The sequence below is a fragment of the Balaenoptera musculus genome, chromosome 3 (assembly GCF_009873245.2).
Source record: "Balaenoptera musculus isolate JJ_BM4_2016_0621 chromosome 3, mBalMus1.pri.v3, whole genome shotgun sequence".
Lineage (NCBI taxonomy): Eukaryota > Metazoa > Chordata > Mammalia > Artiodactyla > Balaenopteridae > Balaenoptera > Balaenoptera musculus.
In genome coordinates, this window is record NC_045787.1 from 114,523,514 (window position 1) to 114,550,373 (window position 26,860).

The 26,860-nt window shown below is 40.2% G+C and overlaps 1 protein-coding gene across 2 annotated transcripts; it reads right to left on the reverse strand.

The window, feature by feature from the left end:
- Positions 1 to 3,969: 3,969 nt before the first annotated feature.
- Positions 3,970 to 26,778, reverse strand: CDC25C (cell division cycle 25C). 2 transcript variants are annotated; one of them, XM_036847888.1, is made up of 15 exons: positions 26,571 to 26,778; positions 25,952 to 26,161; positions 25,155 to 25,249; positions 24,399 to 24,444; positions 22,194 to 22,227; positions 21,989 to 22,078; positions 20,953 to 21,021; positions 18,254 to 18,412; positions 9,425 to 9,577; positions 8,369 to 8,470; positions 7,292 to 7,354; positions 5,923 to 6,021; positions 5,253 to 5,386; positions 4,754 to 4,865; positions 3,970 to 4,553 (listed from the first exon to the last, which is right to left on the reverse strand). In XM_036847888.1, exons 2-15 carry the CDS (start codon positions 26,146 to 26,148, stop codon positions 4,404 to 4,406), a joined length of 1,503 nt encoding a protein of 500 aa, XP_036703783.1. In that variant the 5' UTR covers positions 26,149 to 26,161; positions 26,571 to 26,778; the 3' UTR covers positions 3,970 to 4,403. The 2 variants fall into 2 exon arrangements, with proteins under 2 accessions (XP_036703783.1, XP_036703782.1); XM_036847887.1 differs by having other exon boundaries at positions 25,952 to 26,164.
- Positions 26,779 to 26,860: the final 82 nt, after the last annotated feature.

Below are 26,860 nucleotides of genomic sequence, written 5' to 3' on the forward strand. Positions count from 1 at the left end.
CAAAGATGTGGGGTGTTCAAGGGGTGTCACTTCTGCTCGCTCTCTCCTTCAGCAACCAAGGCAAATCAAGTTTGGCGTAGGAGGGTAACTTTGGAAAAGGCATTTGCTCAGGGTACCTACTCAGTGGGTCTACTCAGTGCTCTCCCCACAAAATGGACCAGGAAGGCAGGAACAAGGTCAAGCCAATGGGCTGAAAGCAATACCCAATTCCACCTGTAAAAGGCCAGCTTCTTTTTGAGAGTAAATGAGATACTTGGAGCATACTCCGGTCTGGGCACTGCGGTGGAGAGCTTGACATCACTGGGCCCTTAATGAGGATTGGTAACCAAGGCTAGTGGAGGGTTGCGGAAGCCTCTGCAAATACATATGACTCCAAGACTAATATTGACAGATCCTCCAGCACACTGTCTCCCCACCAACCATGTCCTCTGTGACTTGCCAACACCTGCTAGATAAGCAGCATTGTCATTGGGAACCTTGTGGATAATGACAAATGAGCCAATCCTTTCCACAAAGATGTTACTCAGCCATCATTCAATTCAATAATGTCTTTTGAGATTGATTATGGGTTCAGCTTTGTGCCAGGTGCAGAAATGATTAAGAAACAAACTGCCCTGGGAGGGCCTTGCAAACCACTGACTGGGGCTCAAAGGTCCAAAGACTCTGTATCTAACTCCACTTTCATTTGTAATCTTGGTTTTCTGCCTTCTATCAAGCCCTCTCTCACTGTTGAGCTTTAATTCCTGTTGCTATCCTTAGCTAATCCAGGGTGTTAGCAGTTTAGTGAAAAACAGTTAAGAGAACAAGCTTTACAGACTACCTGGTTTCAAATGCCATTTCCAACACATGCTGGGTAATCTCGGGCATGTCACTTAATTTTTCTGTGCTTCAGTTTCTTCATCTGTAAAATGAATAGCAGCATTTACTTCATATAACCATTGTGAGGATTAAACAAGTATACACTTAGTAAAGGGTTTAGCTTAGTGCCTGGCACATAGTGAACACGGAATGATATCACCCCAGGAGGCAGGGAGGAGTTAATTGTTCTATGAACTCAGCCACCCCCTACCACCGGACCTACTGCTTTGGAGCTAAGGCTAGTTCTTCTTCCTTTTGCTGAATATACTAGTGGGCCAGAGTGCTTGTAGGGATGGGAACAAAAAGAATCATTTTCTACCTTGTCAGTTCCTTGAGGGCAGGAACTGTGCCATATTTGAATGCCTGTGGTACTTAGAATTGACATCCCTAGAGAGAAACTGGTGTTTCCCTAACATTTGCCTGAACTGAGTGGGGAAAGAAAATCGTCCACGCCTCCCACTTTATATGCCTGGTAAGGAAAGGGAAACGCTTCCCTCTCTGTAGCAGAGGTCAGCCAGGTCCTGGGGCTGAGAATCAAACAGGAAGCAGTATTCAGACCAAAAGGTTTCCATTCTTTATTACTTGACTTCATGATGAACGAATACCAGTCAGCGCAAGGACACCAGAGCAGAGCTAACCCCCTATATAGCCTCGTGTGGAGGTTCCTGGGCTGGGGTCTTAGTGTCTGCCCTTAGCCTCATTTCTCAAACCCCAGCAACCCTATGGCCCTGACTTCTCAAGAACCGACAATTGAGGCTCTTACACATGTAACACCTAATACAGTGCCAACTTAGAAAGACACATTGTTCATTGATGAGGATTTGATAACAGCAAAATCTATTAACAGTACAGACTCTGGAGCCATCTCGGCCTGGGTTCAAATCCCAATTCTGCCATTCATTAACTGTGGGATTTTAAACAAGTTAGTTGGGCTTCCCTGGTGGCTCAGTGGTTAAGAATCCGCCTGCCAATGCAGGGGACACAGGTTCGAGCCCAGGTCCAGGAAGATCCCACATGCCGCGGAGCAACTAAGCCCGTGCACCACAACTACTGAGCCTGTGCTCTAGAGCCCGCGTGCCACAACTACTGAAGCCTGCGTGCCCAGAGCCCATGCTCCATAACAAGAGAAGCCACCGCAATGAGAAGCCTGCGCACCGCAACGAAGAGTAGCCCCCCCCCCGCTGCAACTAGAGAAAGCCCGCGTGCAGCAACGAAAACCCAATGCAGCCAAAAATAAATAAATAAATAAATAAAATTTAAAAAAAAAAACAAGTTACTCAATCCCTCTGTTCCTCAATTTCTTTATTGGTAAAACATGCATAATAGTGAATACTTGCCTCAGGATTCTTGTGAAAATGAGTTTATATATATAAAATGAGTTCATGAAGTCTTGCATGCAGTAAACAACTGAAAAGTTGTTAGCTACTATTATTGTTCCTGAAAATAACATGAATTAAGTGATACGGTACCTATACAGTGGAAAGATATTACAAGAAACTATATGGGAAAATGTTGCCTTTTAGGCAAATATAATTTTCCACAAAGTAGATAGCTGATTAAGCCCTAGTTTTATGTGTTGCAGCTCAGAATTTCCTTTTAAGATTACTGAAATGTGAACATTTGTGCACCAGTCTCTTCCCAGGTAATGACTTGCTTCTACCTTTTTGGGGAGAATTATCAGGAAATGATCCACTAGGCTAGGCAGTGAGTCAGGGACCCCTCGTCACACTTGGAAGTGGAGGTGCTTCCAGCAGTTTCCTGCTCAGGCAACTAGAAGTTCCTGCTTGGTGGGGGGAAGTGTGTGGAGTGGGACAGGGAAGCAGCATCTTTCCCTCAGCTATCTCCACCTAATGTAGCAGCAGCTTTTCTCTCCTTTTTTTCCCCCCCGGCCCTTCTGAGCTCTGAGCTCAAGGGCTTAGGCAGAAGGTCAGAGAGGGAGCCTCCCTCTGGACAGACAGGCTCCAGCTAGGAGTGGAGGCTGCAGGCTGCAGTGGCTGGCTTAGAGAATACAGCAGTGCCCTCTGCTGTGAGGCAAGCACGCAGCATTCCGGGAGAATAGCACTTGCGAACCTTGCAAAAATCAATCCAGTCACTCTGGCACACTGTTGGGCTGCCCTATGGCTAATGCCCTCCTTCCCTCCCACTCAACTTTTAAAAAGTCTCCCTGCTCCAGAACCTGGGAAGATATCATTTTTGTCTCCATTCTATGTCAGTCTAGGCTTCAGAGCCCTTTGTCCTTTTCTAGTCCTGAGCTATCACTACTACTAGGTTAATGCCAGAGAAGACAATGTTCAATTAATTCCACTGCCACCCAGGCCAAGTAGGGCTGTACCTTACTACACAGACAAAAGCCTACTCACCTTAAAGAGCTCTAAGATAGGAAAGCCTGGGATAATACTGAAGAATGCAATTTAAAATATCTTTCTGAAGTCTAACTGATCTTGCTTGGTACTTTTCTTTTATTCCTATCTTCATATAGCACGGATCTCTACTTCCAACCATCCTAAATCCTAAACTTGTCTCTGTGAGACATGAAGTGGAGTGGAGAAAAAAACTTTGGAAAATGGGAAAAGTCAAAACTCCATTGAGGCTGTAGATAAGGAACCTTTTGAGCCCAACTCAGACCTATCCCTTAGCCTTAGAGAATGGCAATTATTTTGGTTTTCTGAGCCTTGATACCATTGAGTGTTGAGTCTGGGGCACACTTTTAGGCAACTCATACTATGGAATGGTCTAGGAAAGGAAAGCCTGGAACATTGCTAAAGAATGAAATTTAAAAGGTTTTCCTTAATTCCAGAGCTGTGGTTCTCAAGCCTTTCATGTATCAGAATCACCTGAAAAGGAGATTTTTAAAACCCAGATTTCTGGGCCCTAACCTCAGATGTTCTGATTTAGTAGGTCTGGAGTGGGCTGTGAAAATGTGCATTTCAGGCAGGTTCAGATGATGCTGATGGACCAGGGCCCAAACTTTGAGAACCATGGTCTGGAGAAAAGCACCTTGGCCTCAGCTATGAATAGAGATGGCTACATCTTTGTCCAAAGGAGTTTAATGTGGTGATTACTTCCTTATACACATCTTCTAGGAACAGACTGGGCTCACAATAGCATTTCTCATTCTTCAATGTTTATTTTCCCATTTTAAAAAAAAGGTGAGAGAGGGAAACGAAGAAGGAAAATATAGAGAAAGAAGATGGGCAACTCTCTCTTGCATAGCCAGAAGCCCACGGGGAAAAAGATGTGGCTGACCTCTGAGGAGACTCGAGCAGTTAGTAAGAGGAATGCAACAGCTCCCTGAAGCAACACAAATCTCTATGCAACCCAAGGCTCCAGCCTTACAGAGCCAGCTCCAGGACTTCCCACCATCCAGCAGCTCTACTGACACCTAACCAGTCCCCAGGCCTGGGATTTCAGTAGTTTGGCAGCCTGTTGGTTTGCTGACATCTCTTAACATCTTGGGTTTAGCTGAATAGAAGATGGCCTCTTTCTGCTTAGGGTTTCTACAGTGTCTTTTGGTGAGTCCTAGGCAGCCAGTGGGTGAGCTGGTATCATGGGCTCACATCCTTCACCAGTAAGGCAATCTGTTCCTGCAGCTGCCGCTCCCCTTCCCATGCTTTGCTCTGGTTTCGACACCTCAGCAGCTCAGCCTTATGGTCCTGGTGATGCATAGGGCAGTAGCTCTGTGGTTCGCACAGCTCCTGAAAGGCAGGGGACAGAGTAAGGGATCCTCTTGATGCCTGCAGTCTGCCTACTAGGTATAATAGAGATGCTGCAAGTAGTGGCTAAGAAGGAGCAGCAGTTTCTTCTCAGAGGGCTTTGCAGGACCTGGGAGCTGCATGCTAAAGTAGGCTTCCCCGAGTTTGGGCTCCCCGGTTGCCCCATGTGCCCCATCCTTTACCATATATTCTGGAAAGAAGTCTCTGTAGCCCCCTTTGAGGATATACAGCTCTGGGTAGTACAGTGCAGGATACTGGTTCACAGCCCTGTCCTCTTGTCTCAGAGAGCGGTACCTTTAGAGAAAATCCAGGGATGGGTGGGGTGGAAAGAAGCGAGTTCAGGATTCCATGGGCTATTCACTGGGGAAGGGGAGGAAGAATAGACTTTTGCTAACCCTCAAAAGGAGCTCCAGATCTGTTTTTGCAAAACAAGGTCCAAGTGGCACCACTCTTTCTCCTTTGCTCCATTGGTACCTAATTCCCAATCCTTTTTCCTTCACTGCTTCAAACCTTTGAATTGTAGAAACCCCTTTCCTCCACCTCCTTAACATTCTTCAAACTTCAGTGGAAAGCATTCATTGATTCAGTCTCTGTCTGAACTGATCTGGGAAGGTTCCCTGGCTGTAAGTCCCTACTCAAGATCCATTTCCATCACCCACCCTACCCTGTGTAGACACTCACATTCGGGGACCCCTCTCTGAGGAGAATTCACAGTGGAACACAATGATTATTCTTTTCTGAGTATCCAACGGGACAATGGGTTTCTTCAGAAAGAAGTTATATAGTTCTTCTTGACTGTACAAGTTTAAAGCTCCCTGTAAAAGAATTTTATTAAGTATTTCCTTAAGGATCTGTGAACAGGGCCAACACTTAGAAATAACTGGAATACCATCTTGAAATATTTGGTTCAGGAAGGCTAGACTATAAGTACTTTCAGAAAGGCAATCTACCTGTATCTACCCCCAGGGCCTGGCATGGAGCTTGGTATGTAGTAGGTGCTCAATAAATGTTTATAGAATGGAACTGCCTGAAGTGTAGGGATCATTGTGAGGAATGTCTGTAAGCATTAAGTGTTTGCAAAGTGTTTCTCAGTCCTTGGATGAATGTTTTTACTTCCAGGTAGGAGCTCCTGGCTCCTATAGAAAAAAGGGAGATTGGTCTAAGAGGGAAAGGGAAAGTAAATTGCTCAAAGTACACAGAATTAGAACAGGAATGAGGACTAACAGCCTTGATGTGCTCCAAATGTATAATATCTGCCCTGGTTCTAGAGTTCACAGGACCCTTTGTCCAGACTTCTCAATAAAGAGCTATCCCCAGCCCCTTCCCTGCTAAGTCCTCAATGTAAGCTTACCTGGATGTGTCCTCCCAGGTACTCATATGGATAGCGGCAATCGATGATATAAAATTTCTCTATCAGACCCTGGAACTTCCCCAAAAGCAAGGCAGCCACCTGCACAGAAACTATGATTGAATATCCTGCTTCTTCTGAGGGAGAGAAGAGCCAGTCACACAGTTCCTGATTTGCACAGCATTCCACTGTACACCCAGCCTCCAAAGTCCCCCTATGGTTGAAATATGGCAGTGATGCAGCCCCACCCCACATAAGAGGATAAAATAGGAAATGGCCTTTTTGGAGAACCAAAATAGCTGGTATTGCCAGGACATCAGGGAAAACCACACTCAGGCTACTTATTTGGAGGCAGGCATGGCTGCAGTCAGCCTCTGAGAAGATACCCAAGGACTTCTGTAAGGGCACAGGTAGCAGCTAGAGCTCCTGATTTTACAAGAAGAAATGAGAAATGATTCCCCACCCACCGCTGTAAAATTAGAAAGCAAGTTTCCCGAAAGGGATATGGAAGGAAAGGGGTGATATCCAGAAGAGGAAACTTAAGCTTCGTGTAGTTATATCAATTGGTTCAACCTTTCTGGAGGGGACTTTGTAAATACCTATAAAAATAAATGCAATTACACTTTCAACAATTTCTTTTCTAACGTCTTAAGTAAACAGCAAAGTACATAAAGATAGGGCACAATAATATTCATCTCACCATTGTTTCAGATTATCAAAATATTATGAATAACTTAAATACTCAATAAAAGGGGTTTAATTAAATAAATTAGACATTATCAGTATAACAGAATATTACATAGCCATTAAAAGGATAATATAGATATCTTTTTATTGCTATAGAAAGATGTTTACAATGTCTTACTAAGCTAATTGCAAAATTACATGTTTATTATGATCCTATTTTTGTAAAACTTATGCCAGAATAAAATGTGTAAGGCCATAAGGAAAGTATTACTAGTGCTTATTTCTGGTGGTGACGTTATGGGTAGAGTGACCAAATAATTACTGCACAAACTGGGACACTTTTGAGAGTGAAAGAGAACACTATTAATAATTACCCTACACTAATAGGCATAAACGGGATTGTAACATGTAAACCAGGATGTAAGTTCAGCCTAACTGGGTGATTTTTACTTTTTTCCTTTCCCCTTCCTCCTTCCTTCCTTTCTTTCATAACAATTATATATCATTTGTTTAATTAAAAACAAAGGTGCATATAAAAGAGAGTCCTTTAATACAGCTTCAGTTGAATAAAGAGCCTGTATGAGTGAACACAGAAATAAATACAAATGGAAGTGGGGATTTTAGGGACAGAACAGACCAGATGGTAGCTTATGTAACCAGTTACCATCTCCAGAAATCTGCTTACTGTTTCTGGGTTGACGTACTTCAGATCTTGGTGTCTCCCTGACACGGTCGGCAGCGCACATACCTAGAAATACCCAAGAGCTGAAATAACAGCAAGTTCTCTATACCCAAATTTGAGATCATGACCCATATATTGTCCTTTCCAAATGACATTTAAAACCTCAGATGCCTTCAGAAATCAATGGTCTCTATAACGTGTATATGCAGCAATTTCATTTCTAAGAACTGATCCTAAGGAAATAATTACGGATGTGTACAAAGTTTCAGATTTAGCTACAAATATGTCCACCTTGGTAAAGTCCATAAGGAAAAATTGTAGAAGTAAATATCCTACAAAAAAGGATTTATCAAGAAATTATGGGCAGCCAAAAAAGAAAGAAAGAAAGAAGTACTGTGCTGCTATTAAAAGTGATGAAATGATGAAGCAGAACTGTTTATTGACATGAAAAGATGTTCCTGATACATCAAATGAGAGGGAATAAAAACCTCAACAGATCACAAAACAAACATGGAAAAACAAAAAATGTATTTGTGTACATGCATGTGTGTTAGCGAAAATACACAGGAAAAAGTCTGCAGGAATATACACCAAGAAAATATTAAATAAAAGCAATAATACTCTGACAAGATTTAGGGTAGATTTCATTTTCCATCTTTTCTGTAGTGACCAAGTATTATTTACATAATTTTAAAATATATTAAAAGAAAAAAAAAAGTAGAAAGCCTCATACTCGGGACTTCCCTGGCAGTCCAGTGGTTAAGACTCCGTGCTTCCACTGCAGGGGGGACGGGTTCGACCCCTGGTTGGGAAACTAAGATCCTGCATGCTGCACGGTACAGCCCAAAAAAAAAAAAAAAGCCTCTTATTTTCCCCACTGCTCTGGATATTCCCAGAATGAATAAGGAATCCTTTCTCATGAAAGGCTTAGGGCCTAGATCTACCACTACAGGACTTTCAGGTTATCAATGAGTACTTGGTGAAGATGCATGATTAATTAAACCTAGTGTCCTCTGCAAGCAGAGAAGATTCAGATCCAAAATACAGGATGAAATATAGGATTGGTGTAACCAAACTCACCTTGGAGAAATCACCAATCAGAGGCCCCTGGTTAGAATCTTCCTCCAGCATCTGAGTCATATTAATGTCACAGAGGGAGGCCATTTTCTTTATACCTAAGCCCTGAAGACAACAAGATTCCCCCCACCCCCAGTCCTCATGTTAAAGGTTTAAAAACCATGGGATGGAAGGAGTGGAGGGAGACATTAAAAATATGCATACTCTTTGATCTAATAATTCCACTTGTTTTACTAAGAAAATAAAGATATGTACAAAGATTTGGCTGTAAGGATGTTTACAACAGAGAAAAATTACTAATAAATGATCAATAACAGGATCTTGACTAAACAAATCATATCCACACATTATAGATTACTATTAAGGAATAAACAGTATGTTGTAAATTTCATTGACATGAAAATATGACATGATATCATTAAGTAGGTTAGAAAACATGTTCTTTATAATGCCACTTTAATAAAAGAAAAAACATATTTGCATTAAAAAAATGTCTGAAAGACTATACATCAAGTATTAACAGTAATTATCTCTGGCCTGTGGGATTATGGGCATTTTGCAATGGCTTCTTTTTGCTTATCTGCATTTTCCATTTTTCTGTAACATCATACACTTTATTTTATTTTATAAAATAGCCAAATGTATTGAGATTTTTTTAAAGGAGGTATAGGGGATGAGGGCTAAGTTTTTCAGAATTTGCTTTCCACCAAACAAGTGTGCTCTAGGATGCTACTTCTCTCAGAATGCATATAAAACAACAATAAATGTCCTTACCAATCAAAGTTCCCTTGTACTCTCTCAGATCTTAAAAAAGAGGGTTGGGAAGACAATACAATGACATCATTTCCAAAATTATAATATAATATAACATATTTATTATTAAATATTTTATATATGGATGCAGATGTAGAAAAGAAAACAGGAAGATGGAAAGAAGAGATAAAAGTAAAAGTAATGAGGAAGAAGACCAAAAGATATACTAAAGCAATCCCCATACCAGAAAAGTGGAGAAGACGAGATAGAAGATTAAAGAGCCTGTCTTCTTAAAAAGTTTCTTACCTTCCTGAGCTCTTTGTGGCTAGAACAATACTTCTTTTTTACTTTATCTGGTATTGTGTTGTCCTTGAATTTTACCATCTGCTTCAGTCTTGGACTGTTCAAACTGTCTGGCAACGAAGAGGAGCGATACAGGCAGCTCCTGTTCACAGATGCCTGTTTGGAAATATGAAACCCCAAGGTTCTTACTCCTTAAAGTGTGTCTGCAGGCCAGCATTGTGAACATCTCCTGGGAGCTTGTTAGAAATGCAGAATCCCAGATGTTAGGCTTCGCCCCAGACCTGCTAAGTTAAAATTTGCACTCTAACAAGATGCCCAGGTGACTCCTAGGAACACTCAAGTTTGAGAAACAATGCCCCAGGTAAGCAACCTGTCTTCCCCTCCTCATTAACATCTTTCTCCTCAGACTGCATGATGTTCCATCTCTCCTAGATGTTTTAAATCCAGCCAAATTCTCAACCTGACCATCTTATATATAACAATTCTTGTAGAAGAAAGCAAATGCAAGCTTAGTTCCTCCAGTCATATGATAGTTTCTCTATGGGATCCTAAGACCCTGACAATCAAAAAACAATTTTTTTTTTCCAGCTGTGTTGGGTCTTCTTTCTGCACGCGAGCTTTCTCTAATTGTGGTGAGTGTGGGCTACTCTTCGTTGCAGTGTGCAGGCTTCTCATTGCAGTGGCTTCTCTTGTTGCAGAGCACAGGCTCTAGGCGCACGGGCTTCAGTAGTTGCCGCACATGGGTTCAGTACTTGTGGCACGTGGGCCCTGGAGCACACAGGCTTCAGTAGCTGTGGCATGCGAACTCAGTAGTTGCAGCGCACGGGCTTCAGTAGTTGTGGCACGAGGGCTCAGTAGTTGTGGCTCGTGTGCTTTAGAGCACAGGATCAGTAATTGTGGCGCACGGGCTTAATTGCTCTGCAGCATGTGGGATCTTCCTGGAACAGGGATCGAACCCATGTCCCTTCCATTGGCAGGCGGATTCTTAACCACTGTGCCACCAAGGAAGTCCAAGACCCTGATAATCAAGATTTAAGAACCCTGACAAAACTGAAGATGACAAGCCAAAAAAGTTAGCCTGGGTGAAAAAGTACTAAGAAGCAAGAGTATATAGTTGTCCCTTGGTATCTGTGAGAGACTGGTTCCAGGACTACTACAGATACCAAAATCTAGAGGCACTCAAGTCCCTTACTTAAAACTATGTAGTATCTGTATATAATCTACGAACATCCTCCTGTATACTGTATTTTATTTATTTATTTTTTGGCCACGCTGCGCGGCATGTGGGATCTTAGTTCCCTGACCAGGGATCAAAGCCATGCCCCCTGCAGTGGAAGTGTGGAGTCTTAACCACTGAACTGCCAGGGAAGTCCCTCCTGTATATTTTAAATCATCTCTAGATTATAATACAGCTAATACCTATACCTATACCTAATACCTATAATACCTAATACAATGTAAATGTTATGTAAATAGTTTCCTGTGTGGGCAAATTCAAGCTTACTTTTTGGAACTTTCTGGGGAAAAATTTTTTTTTTTTTTAATATTTTCAATCTGTGGAGTGAGAGAGAAAAAATGTCATTCAGCCTTCTAGGAGGGGATGAATGGGGAAGAAATATAGCAAAATAAGCAGCATGCAAGGGAAACGAAAACACTAGAATCTAATATCAGGATGACCATTATAGGATTGAAACTATGAAGCCCATCAGGAAAAAAATAGATTAAATACCATGAAGAACTAGTCTTGGGAGTTGCTGGCCCAGGAATAGACTAAATACAGGAGGATGGACTAATTGTCTCTTTGAAAGGCATGATAGGTGTGTTATATACCCAGAGGCAGGGGGATATATTAAAAGACCTCTGATGGCAAGTTTCAACTAATCCAAGATTCTTATCCTCTGTTTCCTTCTTTATACACTCACCTCACTAATTGCCATGGATTGATTTAGGAGGGTGCTAGACCTCCTAAATAAGAGATAAGAGAGCCAAAATTAGAACACACATTGATAGTAAATGGTTTCTAGGAGAAGAAAATATGAACATCAGTATTTTACTTTACAATAACTATATTTACACGACAGTGTTTGTTACACCCATGGTCCTAAGGAAAACTCCATTGTTCATGGTACCAGTTGAAGGTACAGTTCACATTTGATATACCAACATTCTATAACTACCTTTTCCCTTGGACCCCTGCCAGCCATCTCCCTATGTCTCCACAACCCTACTCCAAGCCACTGGTGACTGGACCATATTGCTGACTGAACACTCCTATTTAGTGGTCAAGAATATGTAAACATAACCTGGGCCAATCAGGTTCCCTCTCTGGGAGTCTAACTTGGAAAATATCAAAATAATTAGGCAGCAGCAGAAGCCAAAGCTTTATTAAAAGGAAGAAGCGGGCTTCCCTGGTGGCGCAGTGGTTGAGAATCTGCCTGCCAATGCAGGGGACACGGGTTCGAGCCCTGGTCTGGGAAGATCCCACATGCCGCGGAGCAACTGGGCCCATGAGCCACAACTACTGAGCCTGAGCGTCTGGAGCCTGTGCTCCACAACAAGAGAGGCCGCGATAGTGAGAGGCCCGCGCACCGCGATGAAGAGTGGCCCCCACTCGCCGCAACTGGAGAAAGCCCTCACACAGAAACGAAGACCCAACACAGCCAAAAATAAAAATAATAAATAAATAATAAATAAAAAATTTTAGAAAATAGAAAAATAAAAAAATAAAGGAAGAAGCCAAGAGATATAGTCAAGGCCATGATGCCAATGATGAATGGATGGATGAACCAAAGGTACGGTGGTAGAGGAAATGTGGTGAAGAACTGAGGAGCAGGCTACCCAGCCTCCATGACAGACTTCCCTTCATGTAACTTCAGTTTTGCCCTGAGAAGAATGCAGGAGGAAGCCAGATCAGAATTTCAAATTTGCTGGCCTTAGTGCAATCTTTGTTTCTTTTAACCAAAAGAGCCTCTCTAGAACACACTGTAATTGTTAAGCTAAGGGTTCATTTTAAAGAGTTCGAATTAATTATCTACTAAGTGAAATGTATCCATTTATTAGCATTACATCTAAGAAATCTTTGCCTAACACAAGGTCACAAACATTTTTCTCCTATGTTTTTTCCTTCAGTTGTTTTACAGTTTTAGGTTTTATATTTAGGCCCATGATCCATTTTGTGCTAATTTCTATATATGGTGTGAAGTATAGATTGAAGTTTTTGTTTTTGTTTTTGTTTTTCAGATGGATTTTCAATTGCTCCAGCACAACTTGTTGAAAAGACTATGCCTTCTCCATTTAATTGCTTTTGTGTCTTGGTTTATTATCAATTGACCATATATGCATGGGTCTATTTCTCGAATCTCTATTCTGTTGCACTGAAGCTTTACGTTTTTGGTAGCTATTATGATGGTGATAACGAAGGTGATAAACATCTCTTTGGGTTTCATATTGTCCAAGGACAAGAAGCCAGAAATAAACGAAAGCAAAAAACTACTTTAACAAACAGAAACAGCCACTACTGTTTTGACAGATACTTTCCAATACATTTATATAAAAACAAATGGCAACTTATTGCAAGGAGTATAAGTGCTAGGTCATAGAGGAATGATGATGATGATACTTTAGATTTGTCTAGCCAGTTAGAAGTTTCCCAGTTACCAGAAGCTGGTGAGGGGAGATCCCAGGACCAGCTGTCTTAGATCTACCAACTAATGGCTTTCATTGTTTAAGGAATCAATGAACACTTTCCAAATCTGGGAGTTTTAGAGCATTGCAAAGGCCAGAAAGAAGAAAAGTTCAATTCTACTTGCAAATTTTATAAAAAGGTCAAATTGGATAATTATTACTTTGTAAACTGAGGAGGCATCATCATTTCCTCATGGCTTGCATGCTCTTCAGCACACATAGTCTTGGCTTCTGTCTGTACCACTCTACTGCTCTTGTCAAGGCTATCAACAATCTTCTTGTTGTCACATCAGACAGTCACTTCTTTAGCCATGTATCATCCTGAAGCTCACAGTGCCTTCCACTGACTTGGCTAATCCCTTATTTAGCTTCAATGGCACAGCCTAGTTTCTTAGTTTAGTTCTAGTATAGACAACTGTTTACTAAAAGAACTGTGATGCTTCTACCTCTCTGTTGCTCCTTCTCAGTCTTCTTTGTCAAGCTTCCTCACCTACCAAACCTCTAACAGATGTTGGATTCAGGGCAAGGACCTGGCCCTTTTTTAATCTCCTCACTCTTGCCATAGGTGATTTTTTTCTACCCATGAATTTAAACTTTCCCTCTATGCTGATGACTCTCAAATTTTTCTCTCAAGACTTCTGCTCTTACTTCCAGACTTCCACATTCACATACCTGTTTGACAATTTTTAAGTACGTACCAGATGACACAGCAGTGAATCAGAGAGTAGAAGAGACAAACAAATAAATATACTCTGTACTTTCATGTTGTGAAAAGTGCTGTAAGCAAAAAATAAAGAAGGATAAAAGATAGGAAAAATATTGGGGTTAGAAGTTTGTCGGGAAAGGCCTTTCTGTTAAGGTGACATATGTGGAGATAAGAGACCGAAATGAGGGAGAAAATCATGTTTGCCCAGGGGAAGAGTGTTTCAGGCTGAAGGAACAACAAATGCCCTGGTGAGAATAGCAAGGCCAGTGATGGCCGCATTTAGTATGGTTCCATTTTTAGAAAGCTCAAAAACTGAAGCAATACTATAAACCAACTAGATCTAACAGACATCTATAGAATACTGTACCCAACAAGAGTAGAATATACATTCTTCTCTAATACACATGGAACATTCTCCAGGATAGACTACATACTAGGACATAAAAAAAAGCCTCAATAAATTTTAAAGGATTGAAGTGATACAAAGTATGTTCTCTGATCACAATCGAATAGTTAGAAATTTATAATAGAAAAAAATCTGGAAAACTCACAAATATGTAGAAATTAACACACTCCTAAATAACCAGTGGGTCAAAAAAGATCACAAAGGAAATCAGAAAATACTTTGAGATGAATGAGAATGAAGATATAACATACAAAAACTTAGGTAAAAATGCAGCTAAACCAGTGCTTAGAAGAAATTTATAGCTGTAAATATCTATAATAAAAAAGAAGGAAGAATTCAAGTCAATGACCTAACCTCCACTAAAGAAGAAAGTAAATCCAAAGCAAGCAGAAGGAAGGAAATAAGACAGATTAGAGCAAAACTCAGTGAAGTAGAGAACAGAAAAACAATAGAGAAAAACAACACAACCAAAAGTTGGTTCTTTGAAAAAATCAACAAAATTGATAAACCTTTAGTTAGACTGACCAAGAAAAAAAGAGAAAATACTCAAATTACTAAAATCACAAATGAAAGAGAAGACATTACAACCAATCATATAGAGTTTTAAAAACATCATAATGGGGACTTCCCTGGTGGTCCAGTAGGTAAGACGCTGTGCTCCCAATGCAGGGCGCGCAGGTTTGATCCCTGGTTGGGGAACTAGATCCTGCACGCATGCCGCAACTAAGAGCCTGCATGCCGCAACTAAAAGATCCCACATGCCTCAACTAAGACCTGGTTCAGCCAAAATAAATAAATTAATTAATTAATTTTAGAAAATCATAATGGTATACTATGAACAATTATATTCTAATGAATGAGAAAACTTAGGTTAAATGGGAAAATTCCTAAAAAGACAAAAACTATTGTCAAGAAAAAAACCAGAAAATCTGACTAGACCTGCAAAAAATAAAGAGATTAAATTAGTAATTTTAAAACTTCTCACAGGGACTTCCCTGGAGGTCCAGTAGTTAAGACTCCATGTTTCCACTGCAGGCAGCATGGGTTCAATCCCTGGTTAGGGAACTAAGATCTCACATGCCACGCGGCGCAGCCAAAAAATAAAATAAAATAATTAAAAACAACAACAATGACAAAAAAAAACTTCTCACAAAGAAAAGCTCAGGGACTTCCCTGGTGGCCCAGTGGTTAAGAATCCTCCTGCCAAATTGAAGGAGAAAAACCATATGATCATCTCAACAGATGCAGAGAAAGCTTTTGACAAAATTCAACACCCATTTATGATAAAAACTCTCCAGAAAGTAGGCATAGAGGGAAACTTCCTCAACATAATAAAGGCCATATATGACAAACCCACAGCCAACATTGTCCTCAATGGTGAAAAACTGAAACCATTTCCACTAAGATCAGGAACAAGACAAGGTTGCCCACTCTCATCACTATTATTCAACATAGTTTTGGAAGTTTTAGCCACAGCAATCAGAGAAGAAAAAGAAATAAAAAGAATCCAAATCGGAAAAGAAGAAGTAAAGCTGTCACTGTTTGCAGATGACATGATACTATACATAGAGGATCCTAAAGATGCTACCAGAAAACTACTAGAGCTAATCAATGAACTTGGTAAAGTAGCAGGATACAAAATTAATGCACAGAAATCTCTTGCATTCCTATACACTAATGATGAAAAATCTGAAAGTGAAATTAAGAAAACACTCTCATTTACCACTGCAACAAAAAGAATAAAATATCTAGGAATAAACCTACCTAAGGAGACAAAAGACCTGTAGGCAGAAAATTATAAGACACTGATGAAAGAAATTAAAGATGATACAAATAGATGGAGAGATATACCATGTTCTTGGATTGGAAGAATCAACATTGTGAAAATGACTATACTACCCAAAGCAATCCACAGATTCAATGCAATCCCTATCAAAGCACCAGTGGCATTTTTCACAGAACTAGAACAAAAAATTTCACAATTTGTATGGAAACACAAAAGACCCCGAATAGCTAAAGCAATCTTGAGAAAGAAAAACGGAGCTGGAGGAATCAGGCTCCCTGACTTCATACTATACTACAAAACTACAGTAATCAAGACAGTATGGTACTGGCACAATAACAGAAATATAGATCAATGGAACAGGATAGAAAGCCCAGAGATAAACCCACACACATATGGTCACCTTATCTTTGATAAAGGAGGCAAGAATATAGAGTGGAGAAAAGACAGTCTCTTCAATAAGTGGTGCTGGGAAAACTGGACAGCTACATGTAAAAGAATGAAATTAGAACACTCCCTAACACCATACACAAAAATAAACTCAAAATGGATTAAAGACCTAAATGTAAGGCCAGACACTATCAAACTCTTAGAGGAAAACATAGGCAGAACACTCTATGACATAAATCACAGAAAGATCCTTTTTGACCCACCTCCTAGAGAAATGGAAATAAAAACAAAAATAAACAAATGGGACCTAATGAAACTTAAAAGCTTTTGTACAGCAAAGAAAACCATTAACAAGACGAAAAGACAACCCTCAGAATGGGAGAAAATATTTGCAAATGAAGCAACAGACAAAGGATTAATCTCCAAAATTTACAAGCAGCTCATGCAGCTCAATATCAAAAAAACAAAAACCCAATCCAAAAATGGGCAGAAGACCTAAATAGACATTTCTCCAAAGAAGATATACAGATTGCCAACAAACACATGAAAGAATGCTCAACATCATTAATCATTAGAGAAATGCAAATCAAAACTACAATGAGATATCATCTCACACCGGTCAGAATGGCCATCATCAAAAAATCTACAAACAATAAATGCTGGAGAGGGTGTGGAGAAAAGGGAACCCTCCTGCACTGTTGGTGGGAATGTAAATTGATACAGCCACTATGGAGAACAGTATGGAGGTTCCTTAAAAAACTAAAAATAGAACTACCATACGACCCAGTAATCCCACTGCTGGGCATATACCCTGAGAAAACCATAATTCAAAAAGAGTCATGTACCAACATGTTCATTGCAGCTCTATTTACAATAGCCAGGACATGGAAGCAACCTAAGTGTCCATCAACAGACGAATGGATAAAGAAGATGTGGCACATATATATACAATGGAATATTACTCAGCCATAAAAAGAAACGAAATTGAGTTATTTGTAGTGAGGTGGATGGATCTAGAGTCTGTCATACAGAGTGAAGTAAGTCAGAAAGAGAAAAACAAATACCGTATGCTAACACATATATATGGAATCTAAAAAAAAAAAAAAAAGAAGGTCATGAAGAACCTAGGGGCAAGACAGGAATAAAGACACAGACCTACTAGAGAATGGACTTGAGGATACGGGGAGGGGCAAGGGTAAGCTGTGACAAAGTGAGAGAGTGGCATGGACATATATACACTACCAAATGTAAAATAGATAGCTAGTGGGAAGCAGCAGCATAGCACAGGGAGATCAGCTCGGTGCTTTGTGACCCCCTAGAGGGGTGGGATAGGGAGGGTGGGAGGGAGGGAGACACAAGAGGGAAGAGATATGGGGACACATGTATATGTATAACTGATTCACTTTGTTATAAAGCAGAAACTAACACACCACTGTAAAGCAATTATACCCCAATAAAGATGTTAAAAAAAAAAAAAAAAAAAGAATCCTCCTGCCAATGCAGGGGACACGGGTTTGAGCTCTGGTCCGTAAGATCCTACATGTCACGGAGCAACTAAGCCCGTGCGCCACAACTACCGAGCCTGCACTCTCGAGCCTGCGAGCCACAACTACTGAGCCTGCGTGCCACAGCTACTGAAGCCCACGCACCTAGAGCCCATGCTCTGCAACAAGAGAAGCCACCCAATGAGAAGCCCAAGCACACAACGAAGAGTAGCCCCCGCTCGCCACAACTAGAGAAAGCTCGCGCACAGGAACGAAGACCCAACGCAGCCACAAACAAACAAACAAACAAATTAATTAATTAATTAAAAAGAATGAAGGAATTTGAAAAATGCAAAAACACCATCAGAGACTACTTTACCTTGGCCTCTTCTTGATCTTCCAGAGAAAACTCCATCAACTCATCTGAAATCTCCTCTGTCTGGTTTTCTCCTAGCTCTGGATTTTTATCTAATTTTGAAACTGTAGTAATGGGACTGTCCAGATGTTTCATTTCACTTTCCACCAAGTTTCCATTGTCCTATGAATTATATTGACAATATTAAAAACTATCCAGGACCCTTACCTTACATCATATACAGATATTAACTCAAAATGAATCAAAGACCTAAATGTAAGAGCTAAAACTATAAAACTCTTAGAAGAAAATAGGAGGAAAGCTTTACAGCCTTGGATTTGGCAATGATTTCTTGGATATTACACAAACCACAAGCAACAAAAGAAAAAAATTATATAAAAAACTGGACTTCATCAAAATTAAAAACTTTTGTGCATTGAAGAATACTACCAAAAAAGTGAAAAGGCAACCCATAGGATAAAATATTTGCAAATCACATGAATACTATCAAAAAAGTGAATAGGATAAAATATTTGCAAATCACATATAAGGGATTAATATTCAGAATATATAAAGAACTCCTACAACTCAACAACAATAGCAACAATAACAACAATAGCAACAATAACAACAGAAGCAAACAGGACTTGAATAGACATTTCTCCACAGATATACAAATGACCATTCAGCACATGAAAAGATACACAACATAACTAGTCATTAGGGAAATGCAAATCAAAACCACAATGAGATACTACTTTGCACCCATTAGGATAGCTACTATTAAACAAACAAACAAACAAAAAACCCCAGAAAATAACAAGTGTTGGCAAGGATATGGAGAAATTGGAACCCTTGTACATTGCTGTGGGAAATGTCAAATGGTGCAGCCGCTATGGATAACGGTATGGTGGTTCCCCAAAAAAATCAAACATAGAATTACCATATATGAGCAGTAATTCCATTTCTTGGTATATACCCCAAAGAATGAAAGCAGGGGTTTGAAGATATTTTTATACGAATGTTCACAGCAGCATTATTCACAATAGCCAAAAGGTGTAAACAACTCAAATGTCCATCAACAGATTAATGAATAAACAAAATGCAGTATATTCATACGATGGAATATTATCCAGCCATAAAAAGGAATGAAATTCTGATGCATGCTACAATATGGATGAACCTTGAAGACATTATGCTAAGTGAGATAAGCCAGAAACAAAAGGACAAATATTATATGATTCTACTTACATGAAGTACCTAGAGTAGTCAAATTCACAAAGACAGAAAAGAGACTAGAGGTTACCAGAGGGAGAAAAGCGCAGTTATTATTTAATGGGTAGACAGCTTCTGTTTTGAAGGATGAAAAAATTCTGAAATGGATAGTGCTGATAGTTGCACAACATTGTGAACATACTTAATGCCACTGGGCTGTACACAAAAATATGGTTTAGATGGTAAATGTTATGTATATTTTACTACATTAAAAAAAAAATCACACACACGTATACAGAAGACTATCTAGTAATTTACCATGCTCCAAGTCTTCCCCTACTCCAAGAAATCAAAAATCTGAAACATGATCAACTTTATCTACTTAGCATGGGATATGTTAAAATGGCTTTCCCAAAGGGTTGAGATTAGAATCCAAATCTCTGGAGTATCTTAAGTCCATAGTCTATTAAAAACAAGTGATGCTGTACACCTGAAACTAACACAACCTTGTAAATCAACTGTACTTCAATTTAAAAAAAAAAGAAAAAAATCACAACAAGTGAGTGCCTGGGTAACTTAAGACTCCAGTAGCAAAATGGACAAAGGACACAATCATTCACTAGAGAAAATATACATGGCTAACAGTCACATGAAATCATTACTAATTATTTTTAACATAAATAAAACATTTTACCCATCTAATTAGCAATTTTTTTAAGTGATAACAAATTATCCAAATGAGCCATGGATTGCTCCTGAAAATGTAAATTCTTAGAACTTTTTTTGGAAAGAAATTTGGCAATATGTATCAAAAATCTTAAAAATATTTAAACCTTTTAATCCAGTAATTATGTGTCTTGGTACTAATCCTAAATAAAAAAATTTTTAACATAGGCAAAAATTTGTGCTCAAGAACTTACATGATAGCATTATTTGTAAAAGCAAAATGTGGATACTCCTAAGTGTCCAACAATCAGGAAGTATTGTACCTAGGTGTTAGAATAAAAGCATCCCTTAAAAAGTAATGTTTACTAAGAGTTTTAATATTAACTTAAAATAACAGGATATGAAGTTATATATATGATATGACCTCAACTTTGTAAAACTGTACACATGGTTAAAAGATTGAAAGAAATTAGGTAAAATGTTAATAGTGGTTTTTCTCTATGAGGTAGCTATTTTCTTTTTTATATTTTACTATATTTTTATACCATTTTCACAAGGGGCACATAGTACTTTTAAAATCAGGGAAGGGGGGGGCGGAAACACTTAAAGAATAAAGGGGAAATTTTTTAAAAGGCCTAAGAATTTTTTCTTCTCCTTAAACTTAAATGAATAAAAAGATCAGAGGAACATCTCCTCCCTTTCCCTCCTCAAAGGTTGCTTCTCCAACCCCTTTTCTCACCCAAGTCAGCTTTGAAAAATTCAAAGGGGCATAAATCCAGATCTATCATCCTCTACCCCACAATACCTCGGTAGACTCTTGAGGAAGATGTCCAGTGACTCACCAGTAGAAAAAGAGGAGACCTCAGGTTCCTGGGTACCCACCACTCCAAGGGCTCTGAAGTGCTGTTTTCCTGCATAAGAAAAACTACATTGGCTGGAGGAAGAGAAGTGTCAGCAGACCCTGCCAAAAACATTTCATCTGATGAAGCCATGAATAATCCTTACGAAACACAGTATATGTAACCAAGGTTGACCACGTACCGTGAAAATACAAATTATGGTTTGGATTTGTTATGGTGTGTAGATCTGCTCTGGAGGGTACTAATTTTATGATCACAAGCCAAAGGAAGGGAGGAAAAAGGGAGCCTGGCAGGGGAAGGAATGATGAGATTTTTAAAAAGTGATTATAAAGGGAGATTAGAAGGACTGTAATCCAAGAAAAAGCTGATTAGAACAGCCAAAAACATGGGCATAACTTAGGCAATGTGAGCAAAGACAAACAGCAGCTATCTTTTATAGATACTGACCTGGGGGAAAGGATGGGAGGCGGGGAAAAGAAAAATGATGGCTAGAAAATGGGATTAGTTGAAGGGATTAGTTAGAGAATTATCTTAGCGATTAGGTAGCTTTGCAGAGGCCAGTTTCAACTTGGAACTGAAGGATGGTCTGAGACTCAGACAAAAAAGGACAATGACTTCCTCAGAATAGGGGCTAAGAAGCTGGGCTAAGGGGGAAATAAGAAGAAATTAAGAAACCTAGACTTATATATGAAGCCATGCAAAGAATATGTGAACAAGTTACGTAAGTTATCCCTATCTGTTTAAAAAAAAAAAAAAGTCCTAAATTCCTTACACTGCAATCAACTGAACGTGAGTAATAATGATGACCTGCTGTGGAAGACTTGGAGCTAGGATCAAACTTTAAAGGGTAAAAACAAAACAAACCATAAAGAATTTTTTTTCCATAGTGATGCAATTTGCTTGTCTAGCATACTGAGGTACAAACAGCTCTAGGTCTCATAATGATACTGATGAGTTAGTTGCTCCACTCAAAGGAAGAAAACTGCTAATGGATCTAGGTTTCCATTAAAACACTCACATTCTCTTTATTTGCGGATGAGCTACATATTGCATCTTTCTTCCTGTGGCCATGGTCCAAAGCATTCGGAGTGCTACAAAGCAGCTGTGCCTACAAGAGATTGTTTTTTGAGAACATTCAGCATCCTTAAGCCACAGGTGAGCTGGAAGCCCTCTGCTTCCCACCTGACAAACAAACTCAGACCCAAGAAAGAGGAGTTACTCACTGGGCTGCATTTTACAAGGTGTTGGTGATAATTCCTGTAGATAAAAAAAACTGCCAGTCAGTTAAACCCCAAATAGGATTTGGTTATTCTTCAGTGGCTTGGGACACCCCACTTTTCCTTTCTTCCATCCTAGGAGACCTGTACTTAGTTGATATGTCTCTTCCAATAACAATATGTAGGGTGTTCTCTGTGGTAAATATCAAGACATTGAGTGACATCCTGGGGATAAGGACCTCATTTCACTGGCATAACCATATATATAGATATGCATCAAAGATGATGAGTTTGTCCTACATCTTATGCAGACATAATTTACAATTTACTAATTTTTCAGCATTGACTATTGGGAGTTAATATTTATTTTTTTTATGAATTTCTATCCTCCTTTTCCAGATTTTATCTAGTTTACCTGGGTTAGGACATATAAACAATTCGGGTTAGGACATATAAACAATTCAAAGAAAATACAGGCAATATAAAGTAAAATTTTCACATGTATTGATTAAAAATACTCATGGAGGGCTTCCCTGGTGGCGCAGTGGTTGAGAATCCGCCTGCCAACGCAGGGGACACGGGTTCGACCCCTGGTCTGGGAAGATCCCACATGCCGCGGAGCGGCTGGGCCCGTGAGCCACAATTGCTGAGCCTGCGCGTCTGGAGCCTGTGCTCCGCAACAAGAGAGGCCGCGATAGCGAGAGGCCCGCGCACCGCGATGAAGAGTGGCCCCCGCTTGCCACAACTGGAGAAAGCCCTCGCACAGAAACGAAGACCCAACACAGCCATAAATAAAATAAATTAAAAAAAAAAAAAAAAGATGACTAGCAGGACATCAGAGCCATTTAAAAAAAAAAAAAAAAAAAACTCATGGAAAGCCTTCCCTAGTGCATGAAAGTGGCACCTAATTCATCTAAACATCGAAGAATAATACTATAAAAAGATTAAAACAGTCAAATGGAAAATTTATGATAAATTTAATAAGTTGAATTAAAATTACTTTTCAGTCCTGAGTACTCTCTGATTGAACATTTAAAGATCTCCAACACGGGACTTCCCTGGTGGCTCAGTGGTTAAGAATCCACCTGCCAATTCAGGGGACACGGGTTCGATCCCTGGTCTGGGAAGATCCCACATGCCACGGAACAACAAAGCCTGTGCGCCACAACTACTGAGCCCGCGTGCCACAGCTACCGAAGCCCATGCGCCTAGAGCCCGTGCTCCACAACAAGAGAAGCCACCGCAATGAGAAGCCCGTGCACCACAACAAAGAGTAGCCCCCACTCGCCGCAACTAGAGAAAGCCCGCGTGCAGCAACAAAGACCCAACGCAGCCAAAAGTTAATTAATTAATTAATAGATTAATTTTAAAAATCTCCAACAAAGAATCTTCAACAGTAATAATAATAAACATTATAAAATGTATGGTATGCATTAGGTACACATTTTCATTTAATCCTCACAGCAGCCATTTATGTAAAGTGCTATTATTATCTCCATTATTATTATTTCTTTATTACAAATAAGAAACTGAGGTCCCTTGAAATTAAGAAACTTGTCAGAGTCAGCTGGTGAAGTAGTAGTAAGCCACTGGAATCCAGACACTCTGATTCCAGAGCCTGCACTCTGCACTTTCAACCACTAAGATATATATACTACGTCTAAATGCAGTATACCATTCTCCTCCATTCTAAAGACAATACTGGGGCTTCCCTGGTGGCGCAGTGGTTGAGAATCTGCCTGCCAATGCAGGGGACATGGGTTCGAGCCCTGGTCTGGGAAGATCCCACATGCCGAGGAGCAACTGGGCCCGTGAGCCACAACTACTGAGCCTGCGCGTCTGGAGCCTGTGCTCCACAACAGGAGAGGCCGCGATAGTGAGAGGCCCGCGCACCGCAATGAAGAGTGACCCCCGCTCGCCGCAACTAGAGAAAGCCCTCGCACAGAAACGAAGACCCAACACAGCTAAAATAAATAAATAAATAAAGACAATACTGATTGTATGTGATGGTTAAAATGAATAGCCTTCATTTTCACAACACAATTTAGATCTTGGAAACTTAAAAACATTTCAAGGGAAGAATCTAGGCCTCCAAGCCCACTTACATCTAAAGTGAAACATTCTCTACTCTACAGAGTCTGCATAGGATAAAATCCCCAGGCCAGTGCTGAAAAGGCTTTAGCAGGGGGTTCATTTCACAAAAGAACTTACATCCCAGCTAACTGTATTTCCTCAGGTCCTGTAGAATCCAAGTGACCTGCAATCAGATGTGAAGAGTTATTCTTGTCCATGCATTTTGTCTTTCCTTCTCATTTTCTTCATTACCAGTGAGCCATATTAATTTCAAAAGCTGGCCTTGTGAACACAAAGGCTCTTGATAGGTACCAGTTTCATGGTACAAGGTACCATGGTATAAGGTACAAGTTCATGGAAACTTAAGAATTTACATGTGTCACTGAAAGAAAAAATTCTGAGAAGCAGTGCATTATGCTAACCTACAGAGATTTTTTCCATGAGTAGAAAGGAAAGCTTATCACTCAGGAAATGTGAAATCAGAACAAATACTAAAATGGTTGACTAGTAAAACACATTCCTTTGGGGTACACACCCTATAAAAACACATAAGAATTAGCTGACAAAGTATTTCTTTATGTTGGTTTCTTTGCCTCTGCTGAGATTAGACTAGGGCATAAAACTTTTCATCTTTAACTACCACTTTCATTCCCACAATCAGTCAACAAAATATTCCTTCTTGTCTAACTTTCTCAATGCAAAGTGACTCCTATTGGGGTCAATTCTCTTCCCATTGGCTGAATCATTCTCCTCAAAAATCCTCTAGGTACTCAAAGAATTCCATCTTCAAGGCTCTCTATTTACTTTTACCACCTTCCATCTCTATCCTACTACTCTGTCCTCACCCCTAACAGTTATTCCTTCCCTTGAGGCTTTTACCTCCCTTTTCCCTACCAGTTTCATCAAGGTCTGAAGAAGTGGTAAACTGAGTGGCAGACATCTCCCCGCTGCTAAGATTCGAAAGATTAAGGCAACGTTTTGGGGTTTCTCTGTTGAGACATAATAATACATCAAGATTCCCATTAGGTTGTAATATCCTTAAAAGGCAAAGATCACATTATCCTCTTCATTTGAAACACCCCTCAATGACTATCACATAATCTGAGCAGTGTCCAAATAAAGCTAATTGTTTTTTGGAAATATTTCAGATTAGGCTGAGAAAAATCTCCCACCTTTTCTCTACTCTAATAATCTGCACCTCATTTTCTCCTCACTAACATATTGAGGCAAGGTAATTTTTAAAAATTGGCTGAGGTGGGTCTTGACCACACATCTTTTGCCCTGAGCAACATAACAACACAGATTTGATTTCTCCCTGGAGTCTCCAGTACTACTCTGATTCTCCAACTTTGTTGGCTAGCTGACACATCAGGGCATGGCATGTCCAGAATTTGAAGTACAGTAACATTAACGTTAACAGTAGTACTAATAAAGTGGAAACTCATATAATGCAATAAAGTTTTCAAAGACTTTTCCCAGACATCACATCATTTGATTCTCACAAGATCCTAGTAAGATAGTAAGATATTATGTCACAGAAAAGAAGCCTGAGACTCAAAACGGTCACATGGCTAGTCAAGGGCAGAGCTAAGACTTAAACCCTGATCTCTGAGCCAGGATAATTTTTAAAAACCCAAAAACTGTTTAGAAGAGCAAAGGAGATAAGGTGTGAAAAGAAAAAGTGGATTTACCCGGACAAGATGCTTAGGTTTGCAGAATCACCAAAAAGTTTCTTCTCCACTGGAGTTCTAGGGAGATCTGAACTGATGGAAAAGGAAGTCTCTCTCTCCAGGAGCAGGTTTAATATCTTCCTCTGATTGGACCTAAAACTAGGTCCTGAGCCAGGGCTTCCCTCCTCTCTTGTAGATGAAAAGAATTCTGCAGACATGGTCTCCGAGTTCCTACTAAGAAAAAAACCTAGCTAAGAGAGGGAGAACGTCATCTACACAGGTACATCACAGATGGTCTAGCTGTCAGAACCTCCTCCACCCTTTCCAGCAGCGACCAAGCGGATCAGTATTGAAGGAGGGGGCATTCCTAAACGGTGAACCACATCTTGGCTTGAAGGTTAAATAGCACTTGCCCGAAGCGGCTTGGCCTTTCCAGCGGAACCTGAACTTACCGAAAGGCAACCTCAGGACCTTAAAAGATGGAATGAAAAGAGGACCTGGACTTGTTAGGGGCCACACAGCTCGTGACTCCTTACAGGAAGGAACTCAGGTCTCCTAACTCGCGATAATGCCTGTTTTGTCCCCCTAACCTCTGTTTGCGAGGCCCGTGATTCCAAGGAGGACACAGCTCTGGGCTTACCTCAGGTTTGAGTCTGAAACTTGCCTTCAGGAGGAAGAGAAGTAGGCGGGGAATCACACACAAGCGAAGACTCTAGCAGAATTCAAGGAAATCTGGTGAAAGGAGGCGATTTAACCAGACGACAGCTATGCCTCTCGACCAGATAGGCCGGAGTCTGGCTTCTCCGCTTCTCTCAGCGGACTGTCGAAGTTACAGCCTCAGAGCAAGATCAACAGCCATAGGCCTTGACCATTCAAACCTTCCGCCCTCCCAATAACCTATCCCGCTCTCCTCTAAGCTGCGCCAGCCAA

Bases quoted from the DNA above. Each gene is read 5' to 3' on its own strand.
- CDC25C (XM_036847888.1), bottom strand. From the start codon at position 26,148: ATGTCTGCAGAATTCTTTTCATCTACAAGAGAGGAGGGAAGCCCTGGC. The intron at 18,413-20,952 runs GTGAGTCACTGG...TATAATTCATAG, and splicing joins GGTCTCCTCTTTTTCTACTG to GACAATGGAAACTTGGTGGA. The intron at 7,355-8,368 runs GTGAGTTTGGTT...GGGTATTTCTAG, and splicing joins TGATTGGTGATTTCTCCAAG to GTATGTGCGCTGCCGACCGT.